At 39.9% G+C, this 26,933-nt stretch overlaps 2 protein-coding genes across 6 annotated transcripts; one reads left to right on the top strand and one right to left on the bottom strand.

Moving 5' to 3' along the window:
• Positions 1–42: 42 nt before the first annotated feature.
• On the bottom strand, positions 43–20,871 carry HNRNPK (heterogeneous nuclear ribonucleoprotein K). 5 transcript variants are annotated; one of them, XM_050986490.1, is made up of 16 exons: positions 20,715–20,871; positions 18,233–18,311; positions 18,050–18,128; positions 17,069–17,179; positions 15,705–15,761; positions 14,160–14,203; positions 13,202–13,274; positions 12,598–12,711; positions 11,482–11,610; positions 10,712–11,019; positions 10,308–10,362; positions 6,462–6,512; positions 2,692–2,713; positions 2,532–2,614; positions 1,901–2,070; positions 43–1,143 (listed from the first exon to the last, which is right to left on the bottom strand). In XM_050986490.1, the coding sequence occupies exons 3-16, from the start codon at positions 18,095–18,097 to the stop codon at positions 1,110–1,112; spliced, it is 1,299 nt and encodes a 432-aa protein (XP_050842447.1). In that variant the 5' UTR covers positions 18,098–18,128; positions 18,233–18,311; positions 20,715–20,871; the 3' UTR covers positions 43–1,109. The 5 variants fall into 5 exon arrangements, with proteins under 5 accessions (XP_050842447.1, XP_030093243.1, XP_030093244.1 ...); XM_030237383.2 differs by lacking the exon at positions 20,715–20,871 and adding an exon at positions 20,442–20,606 and having other exon boundaries at positions 17,069–17,166; positions 18,049–18,128; XM_030237384.2 differs by lacking the exon at positions 20,715–20,871 and adding an exon at positions 20,442–20,606 and having other exon boundaries at positions 43–1,083; positions 17,069–17,166; positions 18,049–18,128.
• RMI1 (RecQ mediated genome instability 1) lies at positions 20,871–26,226 on the top strand. Its single transcript, XM_030237379.2, has 2 exons — positions 20,871–21,000; positions 23,389–26,226. The coding sequence occupies exon 2, from the start codon at positions 23,411–23,413 to the stop codon at positions 25,298–25,300; it is 1,890 nt and encodes a 629-aa protein (XP_030093239.1). The 5' UTR covers positions 20,871–21,000; positions 23,389–23,410; the 3' UTR covers positions 25,301–26,226.
• The last annotated feature ends 707 nt before the right edge of the window (positions 26,227–26,933 follow it).

Below are 26,933 nucleotides of genomic sequence, written 5' to 3'. Positions count from 1 at the left end.
AAATTAAAACTTTAAACTATAAATACAAATGCCAATACTTCATGAGATATCCAGAGGCGTTATATTTTTTTTTAATTTCACACAAATAATTCTTACAGAACTCAACATACATCTGGGAAACAAGTTGAAGTTTTGCATACAATGGAAAACAAGTTACATAGTTATATCTCATCTTGCCAAATCGCAATTCCTACCTCATACAAACAAAAGCTCAGGAAACAGGTATCATTTTTTCAGTCAGGGTAGAGCAACTCTGCATTAAGCAAGCTGTCTATAACCAGGTGTACTTTATGACTGTTTACTCAGTGACATCACAAAGTTTTAAAGTATTTTATTTATATACTGTCACCAATATATATATGTATTGCAAAGAGGGCCAAGTTTTATACATTTGCGTGAGTATTTTCACCTTCCCCCCCCCCAAAACAGCAAAGCAGTCATTGTTTTCACACAATCTCTTTAATTTGTCAAAAAAATCCCACGTAACTCCATCTATATATCAAGGAAACTGAAGAGCAAGCTTAACAGCAACTTTAATTTATGAGGGAAAAAAAAAAACAAAACTAGGTGTATACATTTTAGTTATGACCTTATGTAGACTTGAAGAAAAATGACCACCAAGAATAGGTTCACTAAATTTATTTAAAAACCCTAAAATGTTTCTTACAAAAATGCATTACATTCTGCACACTGCTCTCAACAAATGCCAGGGACACTGTGGCCTAGCCATATTTTCCCCCTTCAAAGTAAGATACAGTGTACATAAAGCAGGGTGCTCACAACAATTACAGAAAAACAGTACAATTTACCACCAACAATGAACAAAAATAGAACTCATTCTCTCTGCCACTTCAAAATTTCAATGTTAGTCTTGTGCGCCCTTCCCCCCCCCATGTATCTGTAAGGAACTAAAACATTACATCTGGTGTACAGCAAGTATTCCACTACACCTCAAATGCAGAACACCTATGAAGCAGAGGAATGTTGGCTTTTTAAACAGAAGCAGATTAAAAAAAAAAAGGGTGCAGGACTCCTTCAGTTCTTCACTAGTCTTAGAAAAACTTTCCAGAATACTGCTTCACACTATAAAAAGAAAAAATAATCTTGCATTAGAATCCTTCAACATCTGCATACTGCTTCACACTATAAAAGAAAAAGAAAAAAGCATGTATTAGAATGATGGACCATACATCTTGCATCAACATTCATAGAGCATATTAAATTACAAATTACTAACATTTAAAAATACATAATTTTAAAATGTCAATGGCTAACAATTATATTAATGTATTTCAGGCATAGTTAAATATTAGTAATCTAATGCCAAACATCCAGTTAAGATCTTAAAACTGCTATAGCAGCCAGAATGTTAATACAGCAAATGCTATCTGTAGCTGTTAATATTTGGCAGAAAAGGCAAAGTACTGTCAGCAAGGTGTGAAATGCTGCGTAACAGCCCCAAATCGATTTCAACTTGTCCTGTAGAGGCATGGTCTGTGCCATATGGCAGACTGTGATTTGTTGTCAATTTAGTTATCTAAAAACAACAAAATCACTAGTCTTCCACACAGAACTAGGCCAACATCCACTGAATTCTTCTATATTTTCTACAGGCTCTATGTAATTTATTACAAGTAGTTTTTTTGCAGCAGTTTTCACCAGAGAAATGAGAGGACTGCTTGGTTAAGATGTCTTCCAGCAAGATTAGTTTTGAGGGTGTCTTCATTTTAATTAGAATGGAGAGCAGAAGAGAATCAAGGCAAAACTACTACTACTAGAGAAGTTAGGTTCAAATAGTTACTTAAAACCTGCCTTATTAAAAAAATGATTCACAGAGGAGAGCAGTTTTACAATATACATGTTAATTTGACAGTAGGGACAACATTAAACTTTAACTTGCCTGTTCTGAAGCAAATACTGTGCATTTTGTATCTGGTCCTGTGTCCCTGTAATAGTTATTATCCGATCTTCTGAGCCTTCTAGTGGTTCATCAATTTTGATCGAAGCTCCTGACTCATGACGTATTTGTTTGATTCTCTGGCCTCCCTTTCCAATAATAGATCCTGCCAACTGGGGAAGAAAGCAAAAACATTCATTTCCTGATACAGCTGCCTTTCCAAAAAGTTAGAAAATTACAACAATTTGAGTAAGTTTTAAGTGTTGCAATGAGAGCTTATTTCTTTTTAGCCTAAAAATATCGCTTGAAGTATTAATTGTATAAACACAAGTGAGATAAAACTGGGAGAACCAGCTCTCATTTCCAAAACATGTATTGCATGGGTTACAAGGACCATATCTATATCTATTACTGAGTATTAACCACAAGTAGAATTCTCTAATGCTTCTCTTAAGACAGAAATCGAACAGTCAAGCAATACACTGTTGCAAATAAGAAATACTTGCTTTCTATCAGAAGTACTTAATCAAGCATTTTAAGTATTTCAGATTTACTTAAACAGTCTGAGAAATGGCTGTGACTTTTTTTTTTTTTTAGAGAAAGCATGAGTTGAAAGCAAATCAACTTTACTTACATCTTTGGGAATCGTTACTTGTGTTGTGATGATAGGTCCACCAAGATCTCCATATGAACCACGCCCCCCTGCGTAAGAATAATCTGATTTAAGTGTATGCATCAAGCCCTTTAGTAACTACATAATGAACTACATGCAAAGATTCTATATGAACACTTACCATAACCAGAGCCACCCTCAAACTGTAAGAGAAAAGAGAAAAAAACATTAACGTGAACAGACATGTTTCATTAACACATTTTTATCTTAAGCATTATATTGTTAACTTTGAGCCCATTTAATCAAATATCACAGCCCTCAATCTGATATAAGTACAACAGTAGTTGGCATCCAGAGGCAAAGATGGAAGACCAGAGACAAAAGGGGTGGGTGGGAGAGATCCCATTAACCTCTGGTCTATTTGGGCCAGAGGCCATCTTCTGCAGGACCACAAGTTGGATGCAATGATTCTTATAAGTCCTGTCCAACTCCTGATAGTCTGTGATTCTTACCCTGCCCTATCAAAACCTTTAAGAATAACACATGAAATGACAAAGAATTCAGCCATGCCAGTTTACCAAGGCACTCTCACCATCTCAGCTTCTTGTAGCTGTTGATGCTGATCTACTTGTGACCTCTGTACTAAACATAAAAATTACAAAATCAGAGTAAAGCCTTATTAATACTACCAAAACATCTCAAAAGACACTCCAGCCTCCAGTTCCGGGGGAACTGGAACCCCAGAAAATCATCCTACACCTTTGATTTTGACTATGTTACAAAACCTTTACATCTTAGAATAAACAATCATGACATTAAGTACTTCTGTTACATCTGAACCACCACATACTGAATGTAAATGACTGCAACAAGCACTCCTGGCCCTGTTATTATTAGGATTTGTTAACTTGCATTTGACATGAAGCTCTCATTTCATCTAATGTGTTCTAAATGTGCAAAACCATGTTATTTAATACTTTGCTACAGAAGCAGAGAATAAGTATATGTGGTTCTCTCAAATTCACTTCTGAAGAGACTCCTGGGGTCTTGTGAGAGGAGGCTGCCTAAAGCTGAAACTGTCAGCCAAGATGATGACATCTCAGTGATAATATTTAAGAAAAGAGTAAAAACTTCCCAATGTGCACTGACTGCATGAGTGAGCAAAGATGAAAAAAGTGCTTCGGGAACTGGAATGGGGACTGCCCTGCAGCCTATGGAGAGAACCACACTGTAGCAGATCACTACACTGTAGCACATTGAGGGATGCTATGCTGAGAGCAGGCAGAAATGCCCAGAAGGAAGCTGTACAGGCAGATACCTGTGCCCTGTGAGAGGACCATGATACAAGTTAGTCTGTTCCTGAAGGACTGTACCACATGAAGGGGACCCACGCCGGAACAGTTCACTAAGAACTGCAGTCCACTGGAAACAGATAATTTGAGCAGCTCCAGCTGTATCATTCCATGGAAGGGACCCTACACTGGAACAGGGGAACAGCGCAGAGAGGAAAGGAGCTGCAACAGGTGTGATGAACTGATTGGGAACCTGCCATTCCCTATCACCCCTGAACCATTCACGGCAGGGAAACAGAAGAGTAAGGAATGAAGGAGTGAAAGCTGAGTCTGAAGAAGTGCAGGATGGGTAGAGGTGTTTTTAAGTTTCCTCACCATGCTACTCAAAGTGGCAGTAAACCTACTCAAGCCAACTCTGTTTTGCCTATGATGTTAATTAGTATGTTATCTGCCTGTGTCCGTCATGAGCCAGACTTTTGTGTCCTACTTTCTCCCTTCACTCTACTAAGGAAGGGGCATGAGACCAGCTGGGTAGCCCCTGGCAGTCAGTCAAGTTCACCCACTCACAAGCAGGGGCCCAGAGAAGTTATAAAGTAACAACTTTCCCAAAAAATCTTCCTTGCCACCTTTCTTTTTACATCAAAATGGAAGCTATTCAGATCAATGTGTTGAGCTTATCCTCTGTCTCTAAGCAACCTGTATTGTCTAATCATGTTACTAAGCAATACATATTATAAGACAACATAATAGAGCTCACAGTGGAGTCCAAAATACAAGACAATGAAGGACTCTGCTTAAGGTTAAATTGATAGCATACTGCATACACGCACATATTGCTGCGGGTATTTGCAACAGGATACCTTTTTGGACTAACTCCTCTTAGAGAGAACACCCTTCCTTGATCGCATCTGCCTCTCCACACTACAAAACAATAGAATTTGATAGCAGTTGCTGTGTATATAAGCGAAGAACTGACTTTTCACATGAATAAATCAAAAGTATTAATTTGGCGGCATTTTGCCATCTTCAAGACATTGCCAACACCTGATGTGCTCTGTAATTTCTATAATGGAGTGACTACATCAGCGAACAAGAGAAGGGCTACAGGTACCATGTACCCAGACATCTGTAAAGGCTTTGACATGGTCCCCATGTCCTTCCCTCCAAATTAGAAAGGGATGGATTCCACAGGTAGACTGTTTATTGAATAGGGATAGTTACATCGAGGGAGCAGTGTCAATGGCTCAGAGTTTCAACAGACGTTAAGTGGTGTTCCCTCAGAGACTGGCCTCCACTGGGACCAGTGCTAGTCAATGCCTTCATCAATGACACAAAAAGATTAGGTACACCTGCAGCAAGTATGTAAACTGAGTGGTGCTGTTGACAGACTTGAAGAACTGGATGCCATCCAGAGGAACCTGGACAAGCTCCAAAAGTGAGCCCATAGGAAATCTCATTTAATTGGTCTCAACAAGACAATGAGCAAGGTGCTTCACCTGACTTGGTGCAACCTCCAGTACCAATACAGGCTGGGGGATGAACAGCCCTGCCCAGAACAACTTAGGGATGCTGGTGGGTAAAAGGTGAGACATGACCCAGCAATGAGCACTTGCAGCCCAGAGCAGCAACCTCTGGGCCTGGGCTGCATCAAAAGGTCAAGCATTGAGATCCCAATATGAATACTGCATCCAGCTCTGGGGCCCCCAACATTAAGGGCATGGATTTACTGGATTAAGTCCAGAGGAGGACCACAAAGATTATTAGAGGGATGCAGCACCTCTCTTAAGAGAGCCTGAGAGCTGGAATTGTTCACCTTGGAGAGGAGAAGGCTCCAGGGTGACCTTGTTGTTGCCTTCCAGCTCCAAAAGGCAGCCTACAAGAAGACTGGAGAGGAGTTTTCACACAGGCATGTAGAGGAAGGACAAGGGGAAACAACTTTAAATTGAAAGAGCGTTGGTTTAGTTTAAGTATGGGAAAGAAATTCTTCACTGTAAGGGTGGTGAGGCACTGGAACAGCTTGCTCAGAAAAGCTGCGGACTCCCAGTTACTGGAAGTGTTCAAAGCCAGGTTCAATGGAACCCTGAGCATCTCAGTCTAGTTCAATGTTCTCTACCCATGGCAGGTTGGAATTAACCCTTAAGGTTACTTCCAACCAAAATCATTCTATAATTCTGTGGTAACACCCCAACACCTATCTGATCAAGTGATACATTTTCAAATAGATTGATAGTTAAACACAGTTTATTCACAAATAAAAGTGAGAAGCTACTTTAAATATTTGCTGCTTGAAATAAAATCCCACAACTTTATGGAAGTAAAACAAAACATAATTCATAAATTGATGCATCTATAGTGCATCAGTTATGGAGAAAGTTATCATTCACCAAAATGAAAATACTGTGTAAAGGAGGCAAAAGAGGTACAGAAAAGCTCCTCTATTTTTACCAGGCTACTGCGTAATTCCACATTTCTATTAACATTACCTGACTTCAAAGGACACACCATTAACTCTGCCCCTAAATTTAAAGTTAGAAGAATGGCTTTATAAATTTTAATAGGTGCAAGTTGCCACAGACTACACTCAAGATCTCTAAAATGTGCTTTATAACTTAACTCATTCAATAAAGCAGTTTTCAAAAAATAGGCTGGAAACACTCACCAACTCTGGGGGCTGCATGTCATCACAGGCATCCACATGACACTGCATCATCTTCCAGACGCAACGTAAGAGGAAGAAAGGAAATCCAGGTCATACAGACTTTTAGAGAATGTTGCAACTAAACAGAATGCAAAGTGATACGAAGAAACCCTTATACTATTAACAAAGACTTGAAATTATGTGATTTAGACCACTTTCAAGACTCACTGGCTTTAAATTTTACTTTGGGGCAACTCTAAATGGGCAACTCCTGTTTTCGTTCTCATTCTATGGTATTAGCAGATTTCTCCTCTCACTAAGAAGCTCAGAACTAATGGCATGGCAAAACTTAAGCCTTCTTTTTTCTTTCAGAAAATGTTTTTACATGTAAAAAAACTTTATCATTTTTTTAATTCTGCCATCTATTAGAAAAAGGTTTAGCAAGATTGAAACAAGTAATTGCAAGTGATTATGCCAGCTGTGGGTTAAGCAGGAAGGACACTGCTTCTTATGTTCTACTATCCACATACATCATCCAGCAGTAAGTAGACTAACAAGCTACTGCTGCCTAACTGTATTAGAAACTTAACTATGTTTCTAAAACATATGATATATGGCACTTCTTTCAGAATTTTACAGTTTCAGTAAGTGATGTTTATTTGCGCAAAATTAGTTTTTGAAACTAATTTTGGGTGTCTTAGCATACTTAACATTTTACATTGCAGACTAATTTGTGCCAGTCTCTGGGACAGAAATCAGATGACAGATGGGCTGGATAAGGCAAAGAGCTTAACTTTTACATAGAATAAAAAACCCTGCATGCAGTCCTAACTGATGTCAAATTCTTTTATAGTATGTTTTTCTGGTTTTTAAGAGTGACCTAGGAAAGTGAAATTTTGTTACTTCTTTCCAGCATCTGTACAAACAAATAGAAGAGTTGTCATACATTCTTCCTTCACTGATTTTTGCCTGCCCCTGATAATGAGGGTGTTAAAAAATACAGAAAACTCAGGATTTTTCAGATCACCATACCCTTATAAGGTAGATTTGATCAAAGGATTTGATCAAAGGATTTGATTTGATCTGGAGTAGTTACACACTGTAGTAGTTACACTTCTATATGCTGACAAACAAGTCTGTACTTTGGAGAAAAAGCTTCAGAACAGATTGTAAGTCAAATGAGCATCCAAACAGCAGTACATATTTATACTACAACTTTAAGCCAGGCTAACACACAAATATCATCTTAAGTGCTTAACTCTATTTGGAGAAGAGGAATTTACCCATCTTTTAAAATCAAAATGGGTTTTTCTCATCTCAGAATTTACAAAGTTGTCAATACTCTGTTGCATCTCTGGAACAGGAAAAACCACAGTTCAGCATCCAGTCTTAAAGACTGTCAACTGTTCAATCTTTCTGCCTTTAGTGAAAAAGAGAACTGGTAAAATAATTTGGTTTTGTACATTAAATTTTTCCAGTATTTTTGAGATGTTCGTCAATTGTTGCCTTTTATTACACCTACGTAGGATAGAATTCATGTGAAAAGAGCATTTCTACCCTCTAAGAGCAGCTTTTTCCATCACAAACTGCAGTAATACTGGTTTTGTTTAAACTTTTAGCTACACAACAGTTTCTACTTGATGCTTGTAGCACAGGAGGACTTTACCTTTTGGCATAATACTTGAAGCTGTGATGCCATTCTCAGTGTGAAAATTTCCTTTCTGCTTACACAATTTAGGATACTAGGATCATGATTAACTAAAACTAGAAATTAAATACTATCTTTGTTGGGAAGTAGTCCTCACTTTAACTAGCTATAACACTTGGTCACAAAGGAGCCAGAGTTATGAGCGGCTTCACTACGACACTACAAAAAAGAAACGAAACTGTTTGGTTTCTTTCATGAAAAAAAGAAAGAAAAAAAAAACAAACTAGAAGAAATTACTCTGCTTTTGTGTAGAAACTCATGACAAAGTGAAGGTCAACCTGACAGGCTAAGCCTAAATTAAAATGGATTTTCTATTCTAGCTGAACTGGAATAGAAATAGAACAAAACCAGAACACATTACTGCCCAAGAGTCAAGGTAAGTATGACTGTGCTCAACCAAATACCCAAACAAGGGCAGGCTTTTATGTATTCTAGCACAGGCTTTACAAGCTGCAAACAGAACACAAAAGCTCAGCTCTGAAAACATGTAAATACAGATAAGGAATCTCGGAGGTGTACTTCTTCATTCTTCCAGTTTCTTACCATGTACAGTAGCATGGGAAACACATATTTGCATGTGTGACTGCAAATATTTATAACTGCAAATCTTCCTTTTATTATTTCTAATTAGCACATGACATTCTTGCAATCTGGAATTCCAGTAATTCTTACTCCCAAGGAGCTCATGTGAAGCCCATTTGGAGGTAGCCCATTTCATAGCTCTTTTTCATTTCTATCTTCTACATTAATTTAGAAGAAAAAAAATAATGTGTCACCTGTCACCTTAAAGAAAGTGCCAAACAAAACCAGAGGAGAAAAGAATATTGCTACTATAGAGATCCACTTCTGTTGTGGTTAAAGAGCGCTAGCAACGAAGTGCTACAGAGCTGCTTGGTCACACACCCCCACCCAACCCTCAGTAGAACTAGGACAAGAACCAAAAATAAAACTTACAACTTGAGATAAGAACAGTTAAGTAACTGAGAAAAAGTTAAAAATAAAGCAAGGAAAACTAACAAAAAAATGAATCAACTACCACCACGCCCCAAAACAATAAAAAAAACAAGAATGAAATCAAGGATACATGATACAACTGTTCACCACTGCCAGACCCCATCCTCAAATCCCTACGGACTCCCTGTCTGGGTAACTGCCCCAGTTTATATACTGGGTATGATGTTCTATGGGGTGGAATATCTCTTTGGCTAGTTTGGGTAACCTGTACTGATTACAATACTTGTTTGGTGTACCTACGCATTGTCAGGGCATGAGACACTGATTAAATGCTTGACTTGGTATAAATGCTACATAGGAAAAACAAAAACATCAGCATGCTATTACCATTATTCTCATATTGAATTCAAAACACAGCACTGGACCAGGTACTGAGAAAGTAACCATCCCAGCTGAAACCAGGAGAACCTCCTGGATTTCCTACTGAGGGAAGAGGAATGTGGTCTCAGAACAGCAGGTGGCTACTGGGGCATGACAGTTCAGAATGCAACATAGAAACTATCTGTATCCTTTGTTTTAAGCTTCCACACACGATGAGATTTCTTTCTCGTCCTAGAAAGAATTGATGTAGGATTCAACTAAGCAGTGGTTCTACCTGCAAAACACTTGGAATTTAGAGTGGATTTTCTGTAGAGAAACTAGTAAATATAGAAAAATTGATTCAATAGAGCCATTGCCTTCCATCAATTAGAGCTCTTCTCAGATACTCTTCCATAATGTGTATTACTGCATCAATGCTCATGCTTGCCACCACCTTTAGTGTTAAGAATGCTTGTGTAACTCACCAGAGAACATTGTTTTGACATGCTTTCTCTATCTGAAAAATCTCCCAATTGCTAATCTCCCATTTTTGTTATGCTGATTAAAAAAAATCTGAAAGACAGCCAGTGCTCAAAAACCTACAGGGCTGAGCACAATCAAAATCACTGAATCTTTTTGATGACAGGGAGCAAGGAAGAAAACAGAAGAGTACCATTTACACCTCAAATATTCATGTACAGGAGGACAATTGGTATGGACAAAACATTTTGGTTTTACTATCAGAACCATGTATGTCCTCCATGAAAGTGAATGTAGTTCAGCAACAGGAGGTCAGCATGCTAACCGTGCTTAGTGACACAACAGAGCAAATTTTATGCTCATACCATGCCATCGTAACGGTCTCCCGGTCTGCCCCTTCGGTCATAGGACATCAGATCTCTAAAATGAAAAAGACAGCAACTTATTAATTGTGTTACACGTGTTATAAGCTAGCTTGTTTATTCTTATCTGAATTTTCCCATTCAGGGCGCACATATAACTTAGTATCAAACTATTCTACCCAAGTACTGAATAGGACAAGTTCCAGAACTACTGACTATAATCCTGGCAACTTACATCACAGCAGGTAAATAAATTTCAGTAAATTTCAAAATACTCTGGTCTAATACAGGCTCAATCCTGCATAATCACTACCAACATGGAAGCATGGAAAAATCACTGAAAATATAAATATGACTCAAGATACACAACATGAGTTTTTGTATAATGCAATCATCCAACAACTCACCCGCCACGAGGAGGTGGTGGAGGAGGAAGAGGAAGATTACGAGCTCTGCTGCCACCTCTAACACCACGACCTGGTGGAGGTGGTGGAGGTCCTCTGCGAGGACTCATATCATCATAGTCTCTTCTTGAGGGAGGCATAGGTCGTCCACCACGACCAGGAGGCATTCGATCAAAACCTCCTCTTCCACGCATTGGAAAGCCCACTGGCCGTCCCCTTCTATCATCAAACATCATTGTGAAGCCACCATAGTCATATGTTTCATCATAGAAATTGGGATCATAAGGCTGAGCCCGTCCTTTAATTGGAGACTAATACAAACAAACAAAACAATTCCCCAAATCAGATAGTTCTATTACAACTGGCATATTTAATTAAACTAACACATTTATGCATTTGGAACGTGTTCTTGATTTCACAATGCTGCCAAGAAAGGTAATGTTGATGTGCTTCCTGTGAACTTAACTATGACAGTAGAACTACTTAGATGCGGCAGATACATTTTGCTTTCCTTCCTCTTCGAATTTTTCATTCTGAGGACATGCAAAGCATAAATGGCCCAGTACTACCAAAAATTGCTCATAAGGTGTGTATTTCAATTCTAAACAATAGAAACAGTTCCCAAGGTTTGTAACTGTCCATCATTTGCTGCTGGGAAAGTAGGAGGTACTAAATTTAAACTAGAAACTGAAGGACACCATTTTCCATCCTGTTAATGTCTAAAACATTCATGAATGCCAATGAAAGAATAAAATTAATTTAATGAACATTACCTCAGAGATAAGATCCAAGATAATCTTGATGCACTCAACAACTCTATCAGGTTTTCCACCAATAAGCACCACTCTGTCAGTCGAATGAGGACAACACTCTTGAAAGAGTTTAATGGTGGTCTGAGTGTTCTGCAGAAGAAGAAAATAATCCAAGATTATCAAATATATTTTTAAAAACTTTACAAAATCATTACAATACTTTAAAAATAGATTTAAAAGACAATTAAGTTCCCACCCACTTAAATCTGCATGCTTGCTTTTGAGGTACCACACAAAATTTGAAAACTGCATATTTTAAAGATCTTGCTGCTCTAAGTTTTGTACCAAGATGAAAAAAAAATTAATCTTCTTCTATTTTAATTGTGACAAAGCTACGATGCATCATTTAATTAAGTATTAGAAAAAGGACTACGTAACCATTGTGAGCTTACAGGCTGTATTAGCTTTCAAATTAAACATGCCCTGGATGCTAAGAAAGCAATGTTGCTAGGATTATGTCTAGTTATCTTGCCTTTCTTAATCCATACAAACAAGTATTGGCTTATACCTGAACTGACCTGAAACTGCCTGACACAATGCCAAGAAACTCAACCATGTGTTTTCAGTTCATAGAGACCATTAAGTTTTTAGAATCTTACTCTTTCACTTGAAAAAAAAAAAAAAAAGGTCTTCCAAGAGTTAAAGAGTTAGAATTAAAAAATACAAAAGCAAACAAAGCAAACATGAAGTCTTTCCACAATACATCTACTGTGGAGATGGTTTCATTATCAACTGTTTTGTGTGTTCAACCACAAGAAAAATTCTACACTATGCAGCAGTTTGGTATAAAAGGAGAAATGAATGCAATTTTAATAAAATGAAGTAAAAATACTTTCTTTAAAAACAGTACTCTACCAAAAATATGTTTAACCAAGTCCTGGCTCTGCCACTGACATTCAGACTTCTGAGGGTTTGCGAGGAAGTTGCATCTTCCAGTTCTGTCCCACAACAACAAAAGCATGTATGCAACATGTTGAGAAGGAATTACCACACTTACATACTTAGATATGCCCCTTATTAACAGAAAACATTGCTTATAGAACAAAATGAAATCCCAGAAGAACAAAAAGCAAGTACCTCTCTGAGTTCTTTAATTTTAGCACCCTTGACACCAATAATGCCTCCTGCCAAACTCTGGTGAATAAGAAGTCGAAGTTCGCAGTCGAAGTCACTGCCTTTGTAGTGTTGATACTGTAAATACGATGCATATAGGGAGAAGCAATAAAGATTAATCACAAAAATTCAATATTTGGGGTTTTTTTTAATAAACAGAATGGGGTGATTTAATTTAATGCTGAATTGTACTCATGTATTTCTTCTGATACAACCACAAAAATTTAAACTCCTCGCTTCAATGTGAAGTATAGCTTTCCCTATTTTTTACATTATTTATTAAATTACACTGCACCGCTTGCTACAAAAATTAAGGCATCAAATAGCACAACACTTATTTTTTGGAAAACAGGAAGGCTGTTCAAAATGTTAGTTTAATAAACAATGATAGACTTTGCCCTATACCCAAAAAATGCCAACATGACAGACATAATCATTCTTTAAAAGGCTTTTGGCATTTTTCACTTTTCTAATTCCCTGTGTTTAAAAAGTAGCAAATACTCTAGAACAATCTCATTCAAAAGCTAATATTTTCATTCTAAACAGAAGAAAATTTCAAGATAAATACCTCTTCTAAAGTAGGGATAATCTTCTTCAAGATTTCTCCAATTGTCTCTATATCTGCACTTATACTCAAGATGCTGTTGGAAGCCACAACGACAGACAATATGGAGAAGGTAGAAAAGAAAAAGCAGAAGTAAATTCTTTTCATCATCACACACAAAATTTTAACAAGATTTACTACAAAGAAGAGTTTATAAGTATTCCCCAATTAAAGTAAACCTGTTTGCTCAATTTACAACACATGCATCTTTGTTTATGCCCAGTATATATGCATGAGAAATTTAAGATTAGGTAGGTCTTGCAGAGAGAGAAAGACAGAATGGGCTTTTGGAAGGGCTCAAATTAAGTGGGCAAGAAACTGACGCAGAACTGAAAAGTAGAAGTGAATACTCATGTTCCCCGCCACCACTAATTAGGATACCCTCGCTATTACATTCGTAGAACTGGCACACCTTCTCATATTTAATGTGAGGATATACAAGTGGTGAACGTTGGATCTGGAATAAGGTTATGGAACTCAGATTACTAATGGGCCCTCCAAGAAAACAAATACAAATGCAAGACAAAAAAAAGACGAAACAAATGAGAAGTGAAGGAAAGCGAACCGGAATTAGCACTTCATCAGAAATAATTATGAACAGGCAATGTTGAGGGGAGCAAGGTGGGCCACAAAGACAGAGCGAGAGACTATTTTGAACCAATCTGATTTACAATGCAGCAAATATGCAACACTCGAAGCTGTGCTCCTTCCATTGAAATAAAATTAGTGGATTGTTTGGGTGGGCAACTCACGTAAAAGTTCAGTGACAAAAAGACTTAATGGGGAAAATAAGACAGAAAACTTGAAAAAAAAACAATACACCGTCTATAAGGGGACACTATTTAATTATATCAAAGGCAGGTAATAAAATACATTTCTCTCTTTCTATTCAGGCAGTGAGGCATAAACTGTTGGGACATACCGCTCGGGGCCACTGCTGTCTGGGACTGAAACACTGGCATTGTACTGCATTGGTCATTGGCGTTCGTGGATGTTGGCATTGGGCATGGGTATTCAATCGGAAGTTGTCAAGTATGGTACCCGTTTGGCAACGAGCACATTTTTGGGCATAGCCAACCAGGGTTTTCACATGGGCGTTCAGGGGCGGATGGGCCAACGTCATGGTGGGCAACGCAGGGGCAAGTCGATCCAGTACATGGGCAACGGAGATATATGGCCAAAAAAACAAGGAGAGGGAAAAGGGGGAAAAGCAATAAATTTTAATTTAATACAAACTATACTCATTACTCTCAATTAATGAAACAAGCTTAAGTTGTTCTGAAGGCTAACACAATAACGGATTGCTACACCGACTGTGGCCTAACAGTATGGACTTTAAAAATGAGTCACTTGATCTGACTAAACTACTATTTACTTTTAATAAATGATGTTTCAGTAGCAGGCTGGCTCATGAGGGTAGATGAAAAAACTGTCAAGACTGATAGTACTAGAACCTTGGGCAAATCGGGAGTTTGTGATCCAGACCAATCTAAATTATCTGGACATAGGTGACATACTGATTTACTCAAAAAACCAAACAAAAAAAAAAAAAAATCAAAACAACAACAAAAAAAACCAGATTAAAAAAACCCTAAAAAAAGAGGAACAACTAGCTGCCAAAGTTAGTGAGCATATGTATGATTCCTGACCATTTCAACTAAAATCTCAACTCTAGTTGCGGTAGTTTATGAACTTAGTTGGAACTGATTTGTAATGATATACTGCCAAATCTTGTGCTGAACAGAGTCTTGATTGAAAGAAATTGTAGCTGATGTTAAGTACAGGAGTGTAAACAAATGGAATTCAAGAAGTGTTGCCAAGTTTTATAAATACACAACATTAACGCTGAGCATGTGTCTAATCACCAAAGTCAACCCCCTGTAAAATGTGAACAGGCATTAAGTCATGACCAGTTAAAAATGCTTCCAAGTAATAGAATACAATGTTCCTTTAGTGTTTTATACTCATATTTAAAGCAAGAAACCTTAATATTAATGCTTTTGTGCTTCATGTGCAAGCTGTTAAGAACAGATGGATGATTTCATTTTGCTTTTTTGAAGGAAGTTAAAGAATTCCTCTATCACTGGGTTAAGCCAGCCACCTGCAAGGATTTCAGCAGTACTGTAACTGATGCACACATATGGGGAACAGTACTATTGAGGGGTGTAAGTTTTGTCAATATTTTTAATTAGGATGGTAACTCACTTCAAGTGGGTAATTTATCAGAATCCTATTAAAAAGTGAAGAGATTTAACATAAACCTCTCCTTCCTTGCATCAAGCTGGGTTTTAATTGAAACAGAAATTGAAGAACTGTTATCTACTCTGACAATCAATACAAATGGATTGTAACTTGGATGTCTATAGAGTTGAATTGCTCCCATTTCTAGAAATGCACACAACCAAGTTTTCGATGTAGTGCTCTGAAAGAAGCAGTGTTAAATTAGTTCAAACTCATATATACTCACGTCTGTACGAAGTGCTTTAATATTTTTGCCACCTTTTCCAATCACTGCTCCAGCATTCTGGAAAATAGTTTACAGAAGTTACATTATGACAACTCAGCACAGACTAAGTTTTTGAACTCAAGAATAAAAACAGCAGATCTATTTTTGCTGGCCCAAGAGGTGGGGAGAGGCATCACTTTGGCATTAAAAAAAAATTACCAAAAACTCATACAGCCATGGAACACAGCACACAGAGACAGATAACTCAGCTTTGTCAGTAATATTTCAATTCTAAAGAGAAGTTTTAGGCAATTCTGCCCATGTTGAACTTCTCACAGACTAGATCTATTAAAAAACCAAACTAAATTAGTGTAATGCAGATCAATTATTTCCTCCATTATCAGTTTATTTTTATTTTCCCCCCCCCCGTACGGATTGTGTTTCAAAATTCCACTTTTAAGCTCCAAAAATTTGATAATTTCAAGTGTTAATACTGTTTTGCACATCAGTAAAGTAACTAATTTCTCAGAGCAATATAATCTGAAAAAGGCTGAAATGAACATTAACAGCTACCAACTTCATTAAAGCTACCAACAGGAATAAACTGACTAATAGTAAAAATATAGGAACTGGAAATACATTTTTACCAGGTTCTTTCAAGTATTCTACGAAAAATATTGCTTTTATTACACACATACCTTATGCTAAAGGCGTGCACAATATTTAATGGTACTCCATGTGACTCAAGTTTTGGTGAGAAAGACCAGAGTTCAGGCAACATTCTTTCACACCAACACAAAAGACAGATACTTCAGAAAGTATAAATCATCTGTAGCAACTGGAAACACCAGAGCAAATTCATACACACCAACTTTAACTCTTTACTCTCGTCAAAAAAATCACTGCAATCCCTGAAGAACTACTCCCATACTTCTTCCTGTTGATATAGCTGAACAACTTTAGTAGATCTATTTGGGAGAATTACTAAAATCTTAAGTTCTCATCTCACATATTTAACCTAAAAATCACTTATTTATAATCCACCAAACACCTTCTTTCTCAAAGACTCATATCCAGTCATTACCCTCAAAATAGCCACTTTCCACTCAAACGTAAAAATATCTTAGACTCTTTACTGCCCTACTTTTTAGCAAGTATATATTTTTTAATAAACCCTGTATTGTTCCTTAGGGACTTACCCTTTTAAGAGAACCTGGAGGACAATGCTATTGCAATACACCTACAACTATCATTCCTATATACTGAAAATTATTCTAATAAATTTCAAAAAAAGCACATAATCTCTCCACACTTTTATCTCAACATACACTTTGTCATCACCATCTTGAACAGTGCTACACACAAAACCAGTAAAAAAAGCATACTTTGCTCTGAAGCAAGATGCGCAGTTCAACCATCTCATCAGTGTTCCGAGATCTTTTGAAGGCCTGCTCTTCCTCCATATCTTCTGCAGGACGTTTGCCTGTAGAGAGGTCCATAGGGGGGAAACATAAACATTTTTTAACTTTCTAAGTCATAATGAAGTGGGACACGTGCCAAATTTATGCTTTGTACTATTACTACATTTATTCCTATTAGCACAAAACTAATTACAGACGTCCATTCTGAGCATCCAAAGCACAGAAACCAGCCTTCATGTCAACAGCTTTCTTACTGATTAACTACTGAAAATGCATTTAAAAAGCTATCAACTATGGGTTAATTAGAATGCTGCACACAATCAGTAAGAAATTCACAACATTTTAGACACATCCAAAGGAATGCAGCATCACCCACTTAGTATGTTTTTATAATTTCAATTGGGGAAACCTTTCAGGCATAAAGCTCAAATGTAGTTTGTCCAACACTGAAATACTGGTGAAATAATAGCAAAGTAGCACTACAGATGTTTTGGGAAAAACTGGCACAAATCAACAACAATAATGCCCTAACTTCCCTGGTAATTCCCAAAAAATTTTCCATTAAGCTCTTTAGCAATATTTCATATATTCATACTCCTGCATGTAACCGTTACAATGAACAAAATGCAATTAACAGATATGCCCTATAGCATTCATACATATTTACATTCCTCATACAGTGCAGAAATATTTTTCAGAATTTAGTCATAACTTTCAGTTCTCATGTCTAAAACATATCAACCAAAAGATTATGTACTAATGCTTCAAAAGCATGTACCCATGTTAATTAACAACACATTAATTAAAATAGAAGACATTTAATGCAGAACACAAAATTACTGCCGATGCAAACACATGGTAAAGGTAAATCATTATAAAATTCTTTGAAATACTCAAATTTTTAAGAGTCTTTCTAAAAATGAATAGTCCTTTAAAAAATTTACCATTTGTCTCTGTGTTGGTAAAGGTCTCCTCCTGTTGTTCAGTCTCCATTGTCTTTTTTTCTTATGTAAGCAAGCAAAACCTGTTGAAAAATAAAGACAGTACATTTTTTTGTCAAAAGACAAACTGTACCTCACGCTAAAGTGAAAAAAATAACAAAAATAAATGCCTGCTGCTAGAACTTACCGCTATTATATATCCTTGCTGACAAAATCTCAAGTATGCTGGGCGGGATCAAAATCCAACAGCCTATCGCTTCAAGAGCCTATGAAAACAGCATATATCAGTGTGAGTCTTCCCACGTTGTAAGTCTGCTTCTGCTACAATCAGAAACTGAAGGGCTGGCCTAAACAATTGCTGTAAATTTTTTCCTTATAAAAGAAAAAGCATAGCTAAGCCAAAAACACCACAAAGAGAAGTTTAAGGTGAAATCTGTAGACTTACATAAACTCTTAATGTCTGAATTAAAATTTTTGGGCACACCCAAGTTTTAAGTAACCACATAATCTCAACATTATATGATATGTGGCTTGGTTTCACTTTCTAAAGGGCACTACACCAAAATCTGGTCCTGCTATTTAGGTCAACACAATTTACACTTAATAAAAAGTCCTGTTACGGTAATCATCAGCATTTGTTCTACAAATTCTCTACTAGCACACATTTGACCATGTGTTCCTCTCAACTATGAATAAAATAAAAATTACAACTTCCAACTACACTAAAATAATGTGGTTTTAAAAATATTACCCTTTACATACAACCCACTGCATGCACACCACCCCAAAACCTCTAAAAGCACCTCTAATCGACAGACTGTGACCTGCTTTTAGTCACTTAGTCGTATCAGCGAGTAGCGTAAATGAAAAAAAAAAAAAATTTTCCAACTTACTATCATTAAAAATGTGATTTACAAATCCAGCCAAACAATCACATATTTCCCTTTGCATTCCATTAACATCCATTGCCTCAACAGGCACTCATTCTTGTATCCATAATCGGGGGAGGGGGAATGGGGGTGGGGAGGAAGCTGATTCTTATTTATTAAACGTACTTTTAGGCAGCTATGTAATTGCTGCCCGGCTTGTAGGGGCTAAAAGCAAGTTCTGCCTTCCCAATATATGCCGGCATTTCCAGATACGTGAAGCGGGCTAACAGGCATGCACAAGTTTAGTAATAGCGAGAACTCAGGCAGACAGTGCCAGAATTGCGCTGTTACGCGGACGGGCAGGAAGGAAGACCCGGACAAACTGTAACAGCCCTTTCAGACACCGATTAGTCTATTTCCAACTATCCCAAGAATTTTAAGGCAGCGGGGAGCTAAGTGTCATCAGCTGCAGTTCCAATTCACGGCTTAGTCTCTCCTACTCAAACTTCCCCACAAGTCATGTGTTCTCAGCAACCTCGCTCGGCTAGGTAAATCGAGGACATTCCCATAACTAATAAAGTCAGGTTTCTTATAACACAGAAGGACTAGCGGACACGAGAGGCGGAACCAACGACCACACACCCAAGAGCTGAGGAACGTCAGAGCGCCTCCAAGGCGCAGCGGCACTTCTAGCCTGCCCCGCTCTTCCCCCCTCCCTCCCTGCCTGCATCTCCAGCCGCCCACCCAGAGTGGTGGGGCAGGGTCGAGCGTGGCGGCGCTGCGGCACCCCCGCAGAGCAACGGAAATGGCGCCCTCCGAAATGGCGCCCGCCAGCCCGCTGCGAGGCGGAGCCGGGAGCGGAAGGGCCGCCGCCACCACCACGCGGCCGCGGGGAGCGTTACCCAGCTCGGCCCGGGCGGACACAAAGGAGGTGCCCGGCGGCTCCAAGCCTGGCGCAGCAGGCGGAGGAGGGTCAGTCCTAACGCCACGGGCACTCCGCCCTCCCCCTAAAGCGGCGAGGCCGCGACGCGGAGCCTCAGCCCCCCGATCGGCGCGGCCCGGAGCGCCCTCGCTGCGCCCGCCATAATCCCCAACAGAAGTTATCCCTGGGCAGTTACCACGAGTGGGCGCGGGAAGGCGGCAGCGGCCGCCGCGCCCCTGCCCTTGAAGCGCACCCGCTGGCGCTGCGAAACCCGCGCTGTCCCGGCGGGGGCAAGGGGGACAGAGACCACCTGAGGGCCCTCAGCAATAGCCGAGGCGGCGGCACACCAATGTCCTCCACGCAGCGTTTTCCTTATTCTACCGTCGACCCCACGAAAGCCCTGGGGCCACGGCAGCCCTCGGCAGTGGAGGCCCCAAAACAGGACACACAGGCCGTCTCGCACCGCTGTGTCACGCCGCGTCGCCGAGCGGAGTACATCGGCGGCTCTACCGGCCCAGGGAAGGCCTTAACCGGCCTGTGCCCTTCTCCCACCCCCCTCCCCTCCTCGCCGGCCCCGGCCGCACAGCGCCGCGGGCTGCGCGTACCTGCGCCCGCCGCCGGCCCCGCCGCGTACGGGAGAGAAAGGAGAGCAGCCCCGGACTCCAACGCGCACATCCACCAGCGTCACCCGCGATTGGCTCCACCACCGCCCCCCGCGCGGCACCACCGCCGCCTCGTTGGGTGAGGCCGCTGTCCGTCAGCACAAGAGGCGGCGCCGCGACCCGCACCGCCCTCCGTGAGGGAAAGGACGAGACGGACCCGGGGAAAGGGTGGCGCCGCTAGACCCATGCTACGGCCGGCCGGCCTGCCTTTCATACCTGGGCTGCGGGAGCCGCACTGGGAGCGGCGCGGGCAGCGAGGGGGCGGCCCAGAAAAACGGGAGCGGCTGCGGCCGGGAGGCGAGAAAATGGCGGCCGCTAAAACCCCGCCTTGTGCGTGCAGCCTGTCCCCGCTCTGGCGAGACTCTCGCGATGATTCGACGCGCACCTCCCATTGGCTGGTTGGTGCTCGCGGCGGTTTTGGGGAGCGCGGGCTCCGGCGCTGCCCGATCCCTCAGGCCGGAGGGAGCCGGGGTCGCCCCGCTACCACCGCTCGCTAGCCCCGGTGAGTTGGAGTTCTCTCGGCCCCTCCGAGGGGCTGCGAGCTGCGACCTGTCCTCATTCAGGTCTTCTTCTTCCCCCCGCCTCTGCTTCCCGTCCTCCCTCAGCCCCTTCACCTCCTCCGTTGAAAGGTGGCGCTTTATTTGGGCTAACTAGGCGGTATTTTCCGAGCGGTGGATCTTTTGGGGAGAGCTTGGAGGCAGGGTGTTCTTTTGTTCACTCTAAAGACCATAAATAAATGCCAAAAATACCCCAATAAAGGCAGCAGAACCCAGACCTGGTGTTTCTTAAATATTCTTAGTATACGTTTCGTTTTCGTTGTGTCCTGTAAAGAGATTGAGTTACTCCGTTGCCCTTTCTAAGGGATTGAACATGATCCGTGCACAGTTAGGCAACCTGGTATCTTTTCAATGTTTGTAGTAGTGACAGGGATGCCGGAGTTGAGGTCACCATTAGCAGGTGTGCTAGCGATACCGGATTGGGAGGTGCTGCTGACTTTCTCGATGGAGAAGAGCCTTGCAGAGGGATCTGAAATATATTGGAGCACTGGATAATCATCAGTGGCATGAAATTAAACAAGAACAAATCCAGATTCTGTGCCTGGGATGCAGTAAAGCTCTCCCCACAAGTATGAGCTGGGAGAGGAGTGTGTGTAGAGCAGCCCCGCAAAAGGGATCTGGGGGTGCTGGCTGGCAGCAGCTCAGGGTGAGCCAGCAGTGTGTGCCCGGGCAGCCAGGAGGGCAAACCTCATCCCGGGGTGCAGCAGACACAGCATCACCAGCTGTGATTGGGATCATCCTGCTGGATTCAGCCCTGGTGCGGCCTCACCCTGAGTCCTGTGTGCAGCGCTGGGCCCCCCACTCTGGGAAGGGTGGGAAGAAGGTCCTGGAATGGTCCAGAGGAGGACAGCAGAGCTGGTGGAAGGGCTGGAAGGCACATCCTGTGAGGAGTGGCTGAGGGCTCTGGGTTTGTCTGGTTTGGAGAGAAGGAGGCTCAGGGGTGACCTCATTGCTCTGTACAGCTCCCTGAGGAGGGGACCTGGAGAGGGAGTGCTGCTGTGTTCCTGGCATCCAGCAACATGAGATGTGGGAATGGTTCAAAGCTGTATCAGGGAAGGTTTAGTCTTGACAATAGAAATAATTTCTTTACCAAGGACAATAAAGCTGGTGAAAGGCCGAAAGAGTAAGTGGTGTTAGGAGTGGTTGAGGGAGCAGTGGTGGAGAAAAGGAGGCTCAGGGGAGACATTATTGCTCCCCACAATCTACTTTAAAGGGAATTGTTTTAAGGTCAGGGTCAGGCTCTGAAATAGACCTTAAGGTGTACTAAGGGAATTTCAGGTTGGACATCAGGAATTTTTCACAAGGGGTGAAAGGGTGTTTAAGCAATGAATAGGCTGTCTGGGGAGATAATGGAGTCACTATCCCTGAAATTGTTCAATAAGTGATTGGACATGGCACTTAGTGCCATGATCTAGTTGGCAGGGTGGTGGTGTTCAGTCAGAGGTTGGACTCAATGATCTTGGAAGTCTTTTCCAATCTGAATTATTCTAGTTCTAAGAGCATGATCAAACACTGAAACAGGCTTCCTGTAGAGGTGGCTGATGCCCTAAACCTCTTAGTTTTTAAGACATATCTGGGCAATATCCTTAGTAACATGCTTTTACTTTTGGTCAGCCCAGAATTTGTCAAGTGGTTGGACTAAATGATCATTCAAGAGTCCCTTCCAACTGAAATACTTCTGTTTTACTCCGTTTGTGCAGAAGTACTTCCTAAACCTACAAGTTAGAGTTTATTAGCCTCTGATATCCTCGAAATGATAGCTGCCAAGCTGCGTCTCTAGACAACAGTGTTTCAAAGCCAGCTTTCTGTTGTCACATACAAAGTTTTCAGTTGAGGACTGAAAGTTGCTCCTCTGGTATAGGCGTTGATAGACCTCAGCTTGGTTCTATAGGTCCTCTTCTGTTCTTAACAGGGCTGCTGAAGTGGGAGAGTAGCATCTCAGGTCAATTTCTAAAGTAAATTGTGTGTTAGCAGAAAGAAAACCACAAAAAAAGAGGAAATATATTTTAAAACATACTGCTTTTATGGTTTGGGTTTTTTGTGTCCATTCACTTTCAATCTATAAGAAAAGAGTTTCAGTTATATGTTTCTAGTTTAATCAACAGAAGTGTGGTTGCTTGTATAAGTCTCCATACTTTTCTTGTATTTTTCACTTAACTTTTATGCTGCTACTTGCACATACCTTTTATGCTGATTGAAATGTTAGATGTTGGAAATGACTATGAATTTCATTGTCTGTAGAAGTGTTTTTAATTTAAAATATAAGCATGAAACTTGTAATAATTTCAGTTTTTGTCAGAAGATTAAATATGTCTTTTTGAATTCAATTTTAGGGAATTCAGTCTCTTACCATAAATGAAAATGTCTACATCTAGCATTGTAGCAAGAGTGGAAACCTGGCTTTCATCCACATGGCACGTTAAAGTTCCTTTAACATGGCTGGAAGCATGTATTAATTGGATTCAAGAAGAAAATAGTGGTAGCAATTTAAGTCAAGCTCAGATAAACAAGCAGGTATTTGAGCAATGGCTTCTTACCGATCTGAGAGACTTGGAATATCCCATTTTGCCTAACTGCATTTTAGATACTCCCAAGGGAGAGTTATCAGGCTGCTTCTCCATACAGATTGATTCACTGGTGGATGTTAGCCAGCCAGCATATTCTCAGTTGCAGAAGCTAAGAGGGAAAAGCACTGTAAATGAAGAAGTGACAGCCAGTACTCAGACATTTCAGAAGCCCTGGGAAGCAAAACCTACTCGAATGCTGATGCTACAATTAACAGATGGCATACATCAAATTCAGGGCATGGAGTATCAACCAGTGCCCGTTCTCTGCAGTAACCTTCCTCCTGGAACAAAAATCACTGTGCAGGGCAATATTGCATATCGTCTTGGAGTTCTTCTGCTTAAACCAGAAAATGTGAAACTGTTGGGTGGTGAAGTTGATGCTCTTCTTGAGGATTATTGTCAGGAAAGAGTCCTTGCTAGGTTAATTGGAGAAGCTGAAAACCCTAATTCTGTTGGACAAGCTGGACATGAACAGATTTTTTCAAGGCCTGTGGATGAGTTAGAGCAAACTCTTGGCCCTTCAGATGAAGAGCTTTTAGCCAGCCTTGATGAAAATAATGAATTTACTTTAAACAACCGAACATCTTTAGAAAGTGGATACTGTACTAGAAGCAACAATTTTAATACAGCCTCAGGTTCAGTGACTGCACACAATGGAAATGTTTTGCTACAAAAATCTGGAAGTCCTTTGCCTCACTTAGATGAACAAGTTTCACCTCCCATGGAATACGCTGATGGCTTTTTAAATGATTTTCCTTTAGAAGATGACTTTCTTCTGGAAGAAGAGATGCAAAGAGAAATGGAAGAAGTGCCACCAGTGGAGATCAACAGAAACATGCGTTTCATTACTGGCAGACTTCCACATGCATCTAGAAGCTCCTGCAATTCATCTTTAAATGGCACTGGTGAAGAAGACAATGTGAATGAAAGAGATAAGCCCAGGGAAGCTATCAGCAAGGAAAAGAGCATGAGAAGAACAATATTTGATGAAGATGAAAATAGCATTAGGAACTTTTTGCCACACAAGGGCTTAAATCAGACCTGCAGTTCATCAGCTTTCTCTTTGGAAACTCCTCATGAAGAGGGGCAGAATTATACAGACCTAGATGAGAACAGATGTAAACAGCAACACACTTCTGACAGCAGGGTATTAAATGATGATCCGGTACTTTCCATAAGAATGGATCCAGAAGGAGATCAGCAACGACACGATTCACAGATCTTTCCTTGCAAGGCAGTAGAGGCACATTTAGATTTAGATTCTCCACCTTTCACATATATTTCCCTTCTCCTTGCAAAAAAACCAGAAACTGTTACAATTCTGAAAGTTAAATGTTTTATTGTAACTCTCACTGGAAACCTCACAAAAAGCAATGGGTCCTGGGGTATAAAGGCAAAAATTTCTGATGGCTCTGCTTATCTTGAAGTAGATTTTGCAGATGATATTCTAACAAGTTTCATTGGCTTTTCAGTGCCTGAAATTAATAAGCTGAAAAAGGATCCTGCTTTACATCCAAAACTTAAGGATGGTTTAGAGAAATGTCAAAAAGAGCTGATAGATCTTTGTTGTTTGATGACTATTGAGTACAATCCATTTCAGTCTAAAGCTACTGTATTAATTCTCCAGGATGCTGATGCTAGGCATCTAGAACAATTGAAGAAACGTTTGAATAAATAATATGTGCAAACTTGCAGACTATTAGATTAGGCTATTATTATTATTGTTGTTATTATTATTAGATTAATATTAATATTATTATTAGATTAGGAAATGTTTAAGTCGGATTTCCCTTGAAGAACTCTTGAAAGGTAAACTTCCAAGTTAAGTGGTGTGTCTTTTGTCAGGAATTATAATGTAAAAATGAGACAAGGAGGTGACTCGTTGGAGCAAAACTGGGCAGATTGTTTCTTATGGTGACAGTATTGGACTAAGATTTCAAATATTTGTGTCTTGACTTTTTTATTCTGCAAAATCCTGCCCGTTCTAGACTGGTAATCCTGAGTAGCAGAATTTATCAGGAAATGACAAGGAGCAAACCATCTTGTTATTTTACTTTTCAGGTACTTAGCTGATTTTTAAAAGAAAGGTGTAGGAGACTCTCAGTTTTTTCTTGGAGAAAATCAGTTGAATAAATTTAAATCAAATACAGTCCCTTCTTTCTATACCTGTCTGAAGACTCAAATCTATATTCACTGTGCAAGAACCTAAAGTATAGAAAAATGAAAGATTGTCTTCTAAGTATTCAGGTGCGAGGAAAAAAAAATCCAATCCTATGCCAAAAGGGGATCTAAAAACCCTCTATATTTTTACAGATAACTTAAAAGAAAGCCAAGTGTTTTAAAGGTTTATTAGCAGAAAATAATCATAACATATGAGGATTCTATTTTTTTTGCCACCTTAATGTTAATCATTGCTAGTAGTTTTGAAACCAGAGGCAACTCATTCACTAACTCTTCTAGTTACTTGACTAACCTTAACAGAGTAGTTAAATATTTTTGCTGCACACATGTTGTATAGTATACTTATTGCTGGTGTTAATTTTGATTGATATTTTAAAATTTCTGCTTCTAAAATAATATAATAAAGTTTTCATTTAAATTTTGGTGGATGCTACTTAGTCACTTTGAAAGAAATATAAATATTTTGGTGAGTGTATAGAGTGTAAGAAATTATTTGATTAAGTCTTTTATTTTTCTTTTTGCTTCTTCTCATTCTTTTCCCCTTCACTTGTTTTTAGTTTGGTTTGGTTTGGTTTTTTATGTTGGTTTGGTTTTTCCTTTGTTTGATTGGTTTGAGTTGGGTTCTTTCCCTGTAGATTCAAAAGAATACATATTCTGGCAGGAATAGGGAAACCAGTGACAAGAGCAGTCTGTCAGGTGTTGGTAGTGTTTGCAAAAAATGTAAAATTCATGGCTGGGAGAGGGATTTCTTTTTAATTTATCTGTCATTATATTTTTCCCGAGCCTTTCCATTCTCTGAACAATGTCTGCTAGGCCATAGAGATTTGCTGTGACAGATTGTCAGTATGGCCTTACTGCTCAATCCCAAATTGACAACCATGCTTGAAGCCTCCAAGGAAAACTAGAGGTAATTTGCCAAGTAAGAAGGAAGGTGAAGCATGGGACATCTTGGGGGTTTTTATGCTTGAGGTGTAAGGGGTTTTAGGCTTTATTTATAAACACAAACATTCCTTTCTTTCCTTGCCCCTCCCACTGTGAAGAAAACCTGAGGAAATTATAACCTCATGGGCCACCTCTGGGTTTATTTTCTGAGGATTTTGAGAGCAGTACATTGTTTAAAACTGTAACAG

This window comes from Serinus canaria, chromosome Z (genome assembly GCF_022539315.1).
Source record: "Serinus canaria isolate serCan28SL12 chromosome Z, serCan2020, whole genome shotgun sequence".
Lineage (NCBI taxonomy): Eukaryota > Metazoa > Chordata > Aves > Passeriformes > Fringillidae > Serinus > Serinus canaria.
Note: the sequence above shows the minus strand (reverse complement) of the source record. Positions and strands in the feature narration are given on the sequence as shown.